The 12317-nt window shown below is 45.0% G+C and overlaps 1 protein-coding gene across 1 annotated transcript; it reads right to left on the bottom strand.

The window, feature by feature from the left end:
• Positions 1-8205: 8205 nt before the first annotated feature.
• On the bottom strand, positions 8206-12087 carry LOC309704248 (heat shock 70 kDa protein 12A-like; the record flags this gene model as incomplete). Its single annotated transcript, XM_082529296.1, has 2 exons — positions 8206-12013; positions 12084-12087. 2 exons carry the CDS (start codon positions 12085-12087, stop codon positions 10926-10928), a joined length of 1092 nt encoding a protein of 363 aa, XP_082385422.1. The 3' UTR covers positions 8206-10925.
• Positions 12088-12317: the final 230 nt, after the last annotated feature.

Raw genomic sequence — 12317 nt, 5'->3', positions numbered from 1 at the left:
ATGTAAGAAAACTCACTCCTGAAGAGGCAAACCGCACAGATGAATCCTGGTTCATTCCCCATCATATTGTGCATCATAACAATAAGCCTAGGATAGTTTTCAACTGTTCCTTCCAATACAGGCAAGACTGCCTTAACGATCAGCTGCTACCAGGTCCAACTCTCGGTCCATCCTTAATAGGTGTCCTGTTGAGATTTAGGGAGCACCCTGTTGCTGTGAGTGGGGACATACGAAGTATGTTCCATCAGGTGCGGCTTCTTCCTCATGACCGGCCTCTGCTGAGATTCGTGTGGAGAGATATGGAAAGAGATCGGAGCCCGGACATTTATGAGTGGTATGTCCTGCCCTTTGGAACCACATGCAGCCCCTGTTGTACCACACATGCCCTTCAGCGCCATGTGCAGGATCATAAAGATGGCAATGAACAAGTACTAGACTCAGTGCTGCGCTCATTTTATGTCGATAACTGTTTGCAATCTCTGCCCTTTGCTTTGCAGGCACGACCACTTGTCGATAACATCAGAGAGTTGCTATCTACTGGTGGTTTCGAAATCCGACAGTGGGCCAGTAACTACCCAGAGGCCATTGCTCATCTCCCCTCTGAAGCAAAGTCCCCTACCTGCGAGCTGTGGTTGACTGAATACCAACCAGATCCCCAAGAACCAAATTCAAATTCAAATTCAAATTCAAATGTTTATTTGTCACATACACAGTCATACACAGTACGATATGTAGTGAAATGCTTGGACAACTGCTCGTGACCTAAAGAAAACAAAAAAGGAAAAGGCTATGAATAAAATAGGAAATAAATATGAAAAATTAAAAAGGGTAAATTTAACTAGGAAGGAATAAAATATAAATTAAGGTTAAAAATGAAATAACTGTACAACACACTGGGAAAGAATAAGATAAAATATATAAATTAAATTGAAAATAAAATAACTGTACAACAAAATACACAATATAGAACTATATAAGAATGTATCAACAAAATACACAAGAAGTATAAATAAATATATACACAATAACAGCAGCATATACACAATAACAGCAGCAGTGATTTAAGTGATGAAGTGAAAACAATGTCCAGAATGTCCAGTGTGTGTGTGTAAGAACTATATGTGTGGGTCAGTACTGTGTGGTGGTGTGATTGTGATTGAGAGACCGTATCGCCTGCGGGAAGAAGCTCCTCCTCAGTCTCTCTGTGTTGGTCTTCAGGGAGCGGAATCGCTTTCCTGACCTCAACAGAGAGAACAGTCTGTTGTTGGGATGGCTGAGGTCCTTCACGATCTTCCTGGCCTTGGTCCAGCACCGCCTGCTGTAGATTGAGTGCAGGTCAGGGAGCTCGGAGCGGATGGTGCGCTCAGCTGACCGCACAACCCTCTGTAGAGCTCGTCTGTCCTGCATGGTGCTGTTCCTGAACCAGGTTAAGATGTTTCCCGTCAGGATGCTCTCTATGGTGCACGAGTAAAAGTTCCTGAGCACCTTGGAGGGCAGTTGGAAGTCTCTCAAGCGTCTGAGGTGGTAGAGACGCTGACGGGCCTTTTTCACCACGGAGTTGATGTGACAGGACCATGACAGGTCCTGCGTGATGTGAACTCCGAGGTATTTGAAGCTGTCCACTCTCTCCACTGGGCACTCGTTGATGACGGGGGTCTGGTAGTTCCTCTCCTGCTTAGTGCTGAAGTCCACTATCAGCTCCTTTGTCTTACTGACGTTTAGAAGGAGGTTGTTCCTCTGGCACCAGTTCTCCAGATTCCTAATCTCCTTCAGGTAGGCTGTCTCGTTGTTATCAGAGATCAGGCCCACCACGACGGTGTCGTCAGCAAACTTGATGATGGTGGTGGAGCTGGTAGTGGCCACGCAGTCATATGTGTACAGAGAGTACAGCAGGGGGCTCAGAACACACCCCTGGGGGGCTCCAGTGCTGAGAGTGGTGGAGGCTGAGACATGTCCGCCCATCCTTACTGCCTGTGGTCTGCCAGTTAGGAAGTTGGAGATCCACTGACACATAGATGAGCTGAGTCCCAGATGCTCCAGCTTGGTGGTGAGTGTGGAGGGAATTATGGTGTTAAATGCAGAGCTGTAGTCTATGAAGAGCATTTTAACATAATTCCCCCTTCTAATGTCCAAGTGAGTGAGTGATGTGTGGAGGAGATGAGAGATGGCATCGTCTGTGGAACGATTTGGACGGTAAGCAAACTGTAGTGGGTCCAGTGTGTCTGGTAGTGAAGAAATGATGAAGTCTCTGACCAGGCGTTCAAAGCACTTCATCACTACTGAGGTGAGGGCTACAGGGCGATAGTCATTGAGAGAAGCAGGGTGGGGTTTCTTCGGGACAGGAACAATGATGGACTCTTTGAAGCATGTGGGGATCACCGACTGAGATAAAGAGATGTTGAATATCTCAGTGAACACAGGAGCTAGCTGGTATGCGCAGTCTCTTAGGATACGACCTGGGATGCCGTCTGGTCCTGCTGCTTTCCTGGTGTTCACTCTTTTGAAGGCTCTCCTTACTTCATGCTCGGAGATGACGAGCATGTTTCCGGTGCTGGCAGTACCTTCCTGTCTGCAGCCGTTAGCGCCGCTAGCACTAGCATCGTTGGAGTCCTTAGCTGCAGCCTCGAAGCGAGCATAGAAAGTGTTCAGCTCGTCTGCCAGAGTCACGGCCGCGTTCGTCATACCGGTTGTTGGTGCTTTATAGTCCGTTATTGTCCTTAGTCCCCGCCACAGGCTCCTAGAGTCACTCTGTTGGAGTTGTGACTCTAGTTTCCTCCCGTAGCGCTGCTTCGCCTCTTTCACCGCCCTCCGCACGTTATATGACGTGGCTTTGTACGGGTCCATGTCCCCCGTCGTGAGTCCCGTGTTGTAGGCAGCGGTGCGGGATCTCAGAGCGTCGCGGATGGTTTTATCCACCCACGGCTTCTGGTTGGGAAACGTTGTGATAGTCTTTGTCTCCACGGTATCATCCGCTAGTTTCCCGATGAATCCCACAACCGCTTCCGTAAACACGTTGACATCATCATCGGAGCTGTTTCTGAACATGCCCCAGTCTGCGTCATCGAGTGCGTCCTGTAACGCGGCCACCGACTGATCCGTCCAGCGCGCGACCTTCCTCTGAACCGGAACTTCCTGTTTCAGCCTTTGTTTGTATTTTGGCATGAGGAAGATGGCGGCGTGATCAGATTTGCCAAACGGAGGGCGGGATTGTGCCTTGTAGCCGTCCTTGACCGTAGTGTAGCAGTGGTCCAGTGTCCTTTCACCTCTGGTGGGGCAGGTGATGTGTTGATAAAAGTTCGGCGCTGCGCGTTTGAGGTTGGCACTATTAAAGTCCCCAGTCACAATAAGCGCAGCGTCCCGGTGTTGTGTCTGGTGCTGTGTGAGTGCCTCATGCAGCTCGCATAAGGCGGTGACCGTGTCCGCTTGTGGTGGAATATAAGCGGCACTTACAATGACCGATGTAAATTCCCGAGGTAGATAAAAAGGACGACACATGATGGACAGTAGTTCCAGATTTGGTGTGCAGGAGCGTGTGAGAGGAACAACGTTCGCACTGTTGCACCAGTTGTTGTTCACCATTAAACACACGCCGCCTCCCCTTGACTTCCGAGTCCCGTGTCCTGTCCATGCGGTGAACCGAGAAGAACTCGGCCGGCTGGATGGCGTGGTCCGGCACCGCTGGGTTCAGCCATGTCTCGGTGAAGCAGAGGAGATTGCAGTCCCGAATGTCTCTCTGGAACTTTATCCTGGCCCTGAGGTCGTCAAGCTTGTTCTCCAGTGACTGGACGTTGGCGAGCAGGATGCTAGGCAGAGGTGTGCGGTGTGCACGAGCTCTCAGCCTGTTCCTGACGCCGGCTCGCTTCCCTCTAGGCCGCCGCCGCTTCCCTTTGTTCTCCCTCAAGATCTCACTCGGCCAGCTCGGATCCGGAGTTAAAAACTTCGAATTGTGAGTACATTGTATACCAATAGAAACAAGAGTGTCACTGTCATACCTAATGTACCCAATGGTGATGATTTTGCCGATTTAGAAACGCTGAAAACTAACTTAAAAAGCAAAGACAAAGAAAAAGTGGTCGGAGCAGTCGTGACGGCAGCCGACCTCACCGGCGCCATCCAACCTTAGGCTTGGCATGGCACTGCTCCACAGACCAGAACGCCTACAGATGTCGGCCAGTGGTTCCTCAGGAGTCAACCATGAGAAACATCCACAGCATCCTCGCCTCTCAATACGACCCACTGGGTTTCATCATCCCCTTCACGACCCGGGCAAAGGTTGTTGTTCAACGTCTGTGCCAGAACGACAGGAACTGGGATGATCCCATCGAGGGCGAGTTACTCCAGCGGTGGCAAGAGTGGGTGAGTGAGCTACAGTATCTACCAGAAATCTGTCTGCTACACAGCCCCAGCAACCCAAGAGGGAACTTTCCAGCTGCATGTATTCTGTGATGCGTCAGAGAGTGCTTACGGAGCAGTGGCATATTTGAGATTTAAATCGGCAGAACATGAGGTCCACACTACCTTTATCATGGCCAGATCACGTGTAGCCCCCCGCAAGAAACTGTTGATTCCCCGTTTGGAGCTGTGTGCTGTACTGGCTGGGGCACAACTGTATAGACTCCTCCTCAGTGAGCTTACTCTGCCCATTAGTGAGACTACTTTATGGACCGATTCTACCACTGTATTGAACTGGATCCAGTCCGAGTCCTGCCACTATAAAGCGTTTGTAGGTACTCGTATTGCCGAAATACAGGAGCTGACTGAGGCCGCCAGCTGGAGGTATGTCCCCTCGGCTTTGAATCCAGCAGATGACATCTCCAGGGGAAAACCATTACGTGAGCTGTCAAAACCTAGCCAGTGGATGGATGGGCCACCCTTCCTGAGACAAGCATCCGAGCAGTGGCCAGCACGACCTAATGTGAGTACAGACACTGAAGATAATACTGAGTTAAAGAAATCAGCTTTCTGTGCCTATGTCACTACAGATTTGGCACAGTCTGATCCTGCATACAACACCTGGGCTGATTTGGTGCAGGCCACCTACCTGTCTTCTCACGGGGCGGCTGTCCTCCTATGTCAGTGGCACAACGACTAGAGACAGAAGTTCAAATTCTCAAACAGGTACAACAAGATAGCTTCCCTGTTGAAGTACACACACTTAAATCTGGGAAAGAGGTGTACAAAGACAGCAGACTGAGCAACCTTTCTCCCGAATATGACAGTCAGCTTGGCCTCATACGAGTAGGTGGACGTCTCCGGCGAGCAGAGCAGATGGATGTTGACACTCTGCATCCTATCGTGTTGTCACCAGACCATCCTACTACTCAGCTCATCATCAAAGACTATGATACACGTCTCCTGCATCCTGGCCCAGAACGTGTCTTTGCCGAATTGAGACGCAGGTATTGGATTTTAAGAGGCAGACAGGCCATAAGGAAGCATCAGTATCGCTATTTGGAGTGTAAGAAGTGGAGAGCCAAGCCCGTTTCACCAAAGATGTCTGATCTCCCTGCTACCCGCTTGCGATTAAATCAGCCGCCATTCTGGCCCACAGGAATTGACTGTTTTGGCCCTTTCACTATAAAGATAGGCAGGAGACAAGAGAAACGGTGGGGCATTATATTTAAATGCCTTACGACCCGCTGCATTCACCTCGACCTTCTCACTGGTATGGACACTGACTCCTTTCTCATGGCTCTGCGCAGATTTATTGCTCGAAGAGGAAAACCCTTTGAAATCCTGAGTGATCAGGGCACCAATTTCAGAGGAGGAGACAGAGAGCTGCAGGAGGCATTCAAAGTGATGGAGCCACGACTGCAGGAGAAGCTCAGTGAAAAGAGCATCACTTTCCACTTCAACCCTCCGCATGCTCCACATTTTGGCGGAGCCTGTGAACGGGAGATCCGTTCAGTCAAATCTGCACTTCAAGTTGCTCTCAAAGGTCAAGCGGTGCCACAGGATTTGTTGCTTACTGTTCTTATTGAAGTAGAGGGCATACTTAATTCCAAGCCACTGGGATACGTTTCCTCAGATATTGCAGATGTTGATCCGATCACGCCAAATATGTTGCTCATGGGGCGACGCGATGCTTCCCTTCCCCAGGCAGTTTACGGCACCAGAGAAGAACTTGGAAGGCGAAAATGGCGTCACAGCCAAGTCATAGCGGACCAGTTCTGGACTCAGCGCTACCTGCCTGGACTGCAGCCTCGCCAGAAGTGGAACCAGACTACTCCACCTTTGAAAGTGGGACAGACTGTCATGGTGGTGGACTATCAGCTCCCACAGGCTTCCTGGCCCGTAGGACAGGTAACACAGGTGTTTCCCAGCCCAGATGGACAGGTGCGAGTAGCTGAAGTCGCCATTGGGGAACATAAATACCAACGGCCTGTGTCAAAACTTATCACTTTACCTGAACTGTCAGCTGAATGTCCTTGGTTATATTCACATGGGTTTTTTTAATGTTTACTAATGTGCTATACACATTAGGGGGCGGCTGTATAAAACCCCTGTGATTTGTGTATATAGACTGTTCCACGGACCCCCTCTAATCACTGCTAAGATGGTACATTCCTCCCATCCTTTTTTTTTGTGTTTGCGCTGGTTCACCGTGATAGCGCTGGTGGAGCTGGGCTGTTGTACTGAACATGTGTCGTGCGTGTGCGTGAATGATAAGTAAGTGCCTTGTATTTGTTTGTTCTATGGTTGTAACTTATCATACACTTTCCTATGTACATTGTGTGATGCTTTTATAGAGTTTCCAGCGGTTTGTGTAGCCACGAGACACTGTATATTCACGCTGATTTGACCAAAATGGCGCCACCCTTGGGAACTGAGCTGCCCAAAGTAAAGATGGAGTCTATCCCTGTGCAGCAGCCCATTTGTGTCCACCAGGGGGTGGGGTTTAGTCATTGTCAAATTAGACATTCTGTTCAACCCTTTCTGTATTATTTAGACCAGTTTGGTTGACTTTAATTGTTTGCTAATTGTAATTTCTGTTATTTACAGAACCACACTGTCATGTTTCGGCTGTGTGGCAGGCAGGAATTGGACCCAAACGCAAACTCACTGGAGACAGGACTGAACTCAAAATGGCAGCTTTTATTGCTGAACACAAAAACTCTACAAAATCTAAACTGGGAAGACTCTAACAAAACACACAGGGAGCTACAGGTAGAAACACACAGCATGAGGGACGACGCGACACTGACTCAGAGAAACACAGGGTTTAAATACACTGGGAAGTAACGAGGGGAATGAGACACAGAAGGAGGGCACAGCTGGGAGAAATCAGGAGTGACGAGACAAGCAAAGCAGGACGCATTCACATAAGACACGGACCATCAAAGTAAAACAGGAAGTATCACACAGAGACGCGAACTTGACACAGTGGAGACAGCAACTAAGAAACACAGAGACATAAACCATAAGGCAGAGGTCTAAGAACCAAAATACACAGAGGGAAATACTCAGCTTGGAACACAAGAGACTAGACTAGAGGGAGTAACAAAAGACCAACCATGAGAACATAATGCACAATGCAGAGTGACAGAAAACAAGAAACTCAAACATGCAAAGACACACAATTACACAGAACAAAGGGGACACAGAGAGACATGAAGGGCAAGGGATCAAAACTAGAAGCCATAGAATAAATCACACACAAGTACAATAATACAAAAATCACAAAGAACTAAAAACGCTGGGTCAGGAGACCCAGGACCGTGACACACACATACATATAATCGCACGAATTCAGTCCTGGAGATGTTTTGGATTAAAGGAACCCAAATTATCATTGCTGTGGACCCTCTCTTTCATCATATAAGTCACCTGTGCCTTCTGACCGAGGATAGGAAAATCCTGCTGTAATTTGCCAGTTTATTAAGCACACACATGTCCAGTTCACTACTATTAGCTTAAAAGCAAACATTGCCCCGGGAGTGAGCTGCTTTGGTGAAGGGTTGCATTCTCTGAGTGCTAATTGTGTAGCTATAAAGCATAGTTTGAAGCCTGAAGAAGTCTTTCTTTCACTTTTAAGTTTCCTGTAACTGAAGCTTTGAGGGATTCCTGAGATTAAGTTGTACTGTTTAGAACCGGTGGTGCCTGTTTGTACACACCTTTACTTGTCCTTCCCCAAGTCAAACCAAACAAGCACAAAGAAAAACAGAAATGTAGGCACAGACACAAACGAAAACCAGAGACGGGAAGTAACAAAGTACAAATACCTTTTTTTATACACATAGATTGAGAGACACACAAGTAACAAAGCACAAATACATTGAAGGAAACAGCTGCATACACCCAGGTCAGCCTGTGGTGGGCCTGCTTCAGCAGTGGTTGTCTTGTAGTAAACAGCTCAAACACCCAGTGGTCATTAACAAAACAAGGCAAGTACTGAATCATTTCAGACTGCAACTCCTAGCTCTATTAACCTACCCCATTTAGTTCTGTCTCAGTCTAAACCCTTTACAACCACAACTGAAACCTAGGGAAATGACAATAATCAAAACAGTACACCCAAGGACTTAGAACATAAACCATAATATAAAACTACAAGATGTGATATTTCTTATATAACTTTTAAAGAAATCTACTGAAAAAAATGATTGCCATGCATTTATCATGTCTTCATAAAGATAAATAAAACATATTCAAAATACTATGAGGTACATGAAAATGAATTTGAAAAGGGCAAATATTAGATGTCTGCACTTTACACTTGTTTTTACTGCACTACATACATCTTTACAGAATGTCTGAAAAGAAAAAAGAAAACAAACTGAATGCAAATCAAAATCACTACTGTATAAAACCCCTGTGATTTGTGTATATATATAAACTGGAACAAGCAGGTTATGTAAGAAAACTCACTCCTGAAGAGGCAAACCGCACAGATGAATCCTGGTTCATTCCCCATCATATTGTGCATCATAACAATAAGCCTAGGATAGTTTTCAACTGTTCCTTCCAATACAGGCAAGACTGCCTTAACGATCAGCTGCTACCAGGTCCAACTCTCGGTTCATCCTTAATAGGTGTCCTGTTGAGATTTAGGGAGCACCCTGTTGCTGTGAGTGGGGACATACGAAGTATGTTCCATCAGGTGCGGCTTCTTCCTCATGACCGGCCTCTGCTGAGATTCGTGTGGAGAGATATGGAAAGAGATCGGAGCCCGGACATTTATGAGTGGTATGTCCTGCCCTTTGGAACCACATGCAGCCCCTGTTGTACCACACATGCCCTTCAGCGCCATGTGCAGGATCATAAAGATGGCAATGAACAAGTACTAGACTCAGTGCTGCGCTCATTTTATGTCGATAACTGTTTGCAATCTCTGCCCTTTGCTTTGCAGGCACGACCACTTGTCGATAACATCAGAGAGTTGCTATCTACTGGTGGTTTCGAAATCCGACAGTGGGCCATAATATTTACTTGTGTGTGTGTGTGTGTGTGTATGTGTGTGTGTGTGTCTGTTAACAGTCTTTTAGGAAGATGCCATTAATGAAGTATATAAAAGGAAACAGGTGCATACACCCAGGTCAGCCTGTGTTTGGCCTGCTTCAGCAGTGGTTGTCTTGTAGTAAACAGCTGAAACACCCAGTGGTCATTAACAAAACAAGGCAAGTACTGAATCATTTCAGACTGCAACTCCTAGCTCTATTAACCTACCCCATTTAGTTCTGTCTCAGTCTGTTGTTACCAGACACGTATGCTACAGGATCTGCTGATGGTGAGTCTGTCCCTGTTTCCTTTACAGGAGCTCTGATTCAGGCCTTCTCCAAAAACTATTTGCCCTATTGTGAGCCTAATGGAGCCAACGAACTTCAGGACATAAACGTGGTAGATTTCTGCAGCACAAAAACAGCTTAAATGTAAAGGTGGCTTTGCACATTTCTGTGAATAGGCTATATGATCAAGTTGCAAATGCAAAATATCTATGTGTGCATTTTCTTTCCTTCCTTCTTTCTTTCTTTTTAAAAAAACAATGAATGGCTGTGAGATCACAATGATATGTGAACTTTAATATCAGACCAACCTGATTAAGGTTTTTTTTTTTCCAAAAATGTAAGCTACCTCAACAAAGATTTTGAACTCTAAATAGGTGGGGGAGAACAATATCATTACTTTCGTGTTTCCAGGTCCTATTAGTACACATTGAATAAATGAATTCAGTGACTAAATAAGAACAGATCGTTCCAACAAACCACTCTGCTGCTTACTGTGACATTTTGAGGTGTTCAGTACTTTTGTATTTTCTTACTAACAGTACAGAAATGCAAAAAGGAAAAATGGGATTTTCCGCAGTCTTAGAAAGCCAATAAGTGCAAAAAGAACCAACAAAACTGCAGGACTCATGAATTTAGACTAAAAGTGTAAAGGCAGACAGGTGTGGATGGTCATTTCTGTTGCTGTACTTTGTGGGGTTATTTGTATTTTTTTGTTATTTTGCCCATGTTGATGAGACATTTTTTTTACTGAACAGAATATACAGAATAGATATTTTCATAATGAATAGCAAATATAACTAGGACAGCACATGTAAAAGCAGCAGTTAATAAGGTTTTTATTTGTATGTTCTGTTTTTAATTTAGAAAGAGCTTGTATGTGGAGAAAAAAGAAATCTGTAATATTTTCTATTACTAGCTGCTCAACAAAGTTCAGACCGAAAAAGATCCCGTTTTTTTTTTCTTTCTGCAGATTAAAAATTTCCATTTTCCGTTATCAAATACATTATTAATAAACTAATTTGAGCTCTTTGATGAGTGAAAAATATATTACTATAAAATATAAAATTAGGGTATAGATGGAAATCACATCAACAGTCGGTGATCATATTGAGTTTTTCATGTTTCAAAGTGTCCAACAGCCTGTCACGTGTGGTCAGGTGCTTGAAGGATTCATTTTAGAAGAATTTGTCTTATTTTTTCTTATGGTTTAGTCATGAACACGAGTTTGATTGATTTCATTGACCCTGAATCAATATCAGTACCTGTGGCTGTCATTTCTGTGAAGCCAAATTTGATTTTCAATTCAACTTTACGATTCATGCCACCTGTTATGTTGTCGGTATTCACAACAAGCAAGCCAATTTCCTTCATGTCCGCCTCCACATACTCTGGATTTTTTGTGTTCGTATGGTAAAATGGTATTTCTATCACTGTCTGATCTGGTTTGATAGGTCTTAAGATTGTTTTTCTAGTTTCATCCCAACCAACATCCTCATTTATTTCTACCAGTTTCTGAAAAATGCCACCACACCACACACCACCTGTATTTATGAATTTCTTGTCTTCCCTGTGCTTGGACGGGTCAAACCTGTTAGCCACAGCAATCCCGTAAGTAAAGACAGATTTTCGAGATGCCACAACTGCTGGGTTTCTTCCAAACTGCACAGCTCCCTTCAGGATCGCTTCCTGGGGCCTATAAGGACACAGAACTTTACACTGATCACCAAACTGATCAATGACATGTTGGCGTAGAAGCTTGCTTTCAGCGTAACCCCCCACTAACAGAATGTACGTGATCTTTAGATCTTTGTTCAGGATTTCTCTGAGACTGTCAGTGATGCCATTCAGACTGTCAACAAAGAAAGACCTCAGTTTCTCTTTAGAGATTTTGATGGATCCTTCATCCCAGGAAGCACCTTGCACTGATTCAAAGAACTTTTCTATTTCTTGCATATTCTGAGCCAGTGTTCCCAGATTAAATGGGCAGCTGATCTCCACATCATCATCTCTTTTTTTAAAAAGTGTGAAATCATGCATTATTTTCTGAACCTCACTGGGAAACATTCTCTCATATTCATCCCAGACACCATCAGAGAAGATTTGACTGAGGAACTCTTTGAATTTCCTGTCCACAATTTGTCCCCCCAAATCATTTCCTGAGGCCTTGTCCAGCTCTTTCAGGGCTCCTCCATCCAGGACTTCATGAACAGTGATGTCAATGGTACCACCTGCAACACACAGGAAGTGATCAAAATTAATGAGGCACAGCACATATACAATCAACACTCCTTACAGAGCTACACACTTTTCTGCATGGCAGCAAGTAAATATAATTACAGAATTTCCTAGAACAATAACTCATATTTGACCAGCAGCTTCTGCCTATGCAAAAATATTGTTCTAACATTTAACTTGTACAGCTTTATCAAGTGTTCTTTCTTAGTTTTGCCAGAACCTTAACTTTTTTTTCTTTGTTTTTCAAAGGCTCATCTGTGGATTTACCTTAAAAGTTGTATTTAGTTAGTCATACTTCATGTTACTTATCCCTATATGAATATGCAGTGAACTGTATAACTATGAAATAGGTTTTCA

This window comes from Aulonocara stuartgranti, assembly GCF_965226115.1.
Source record: "Aulonocara stuartgranti genome assembly, chromosome: 4".
Classification (NCBI taxonomy): domain Eukaryota; kingdom Metazoa; phylum Chordata; class Actinopteri; order Cichliformes; family Cichlidae; genus Aulonocara; species Aulonocara stuartgranti.
Note: the sequence above shows the minus strand (reverse complement) of the source record. Positions and strands in the feature narration are given on the sequence as shown.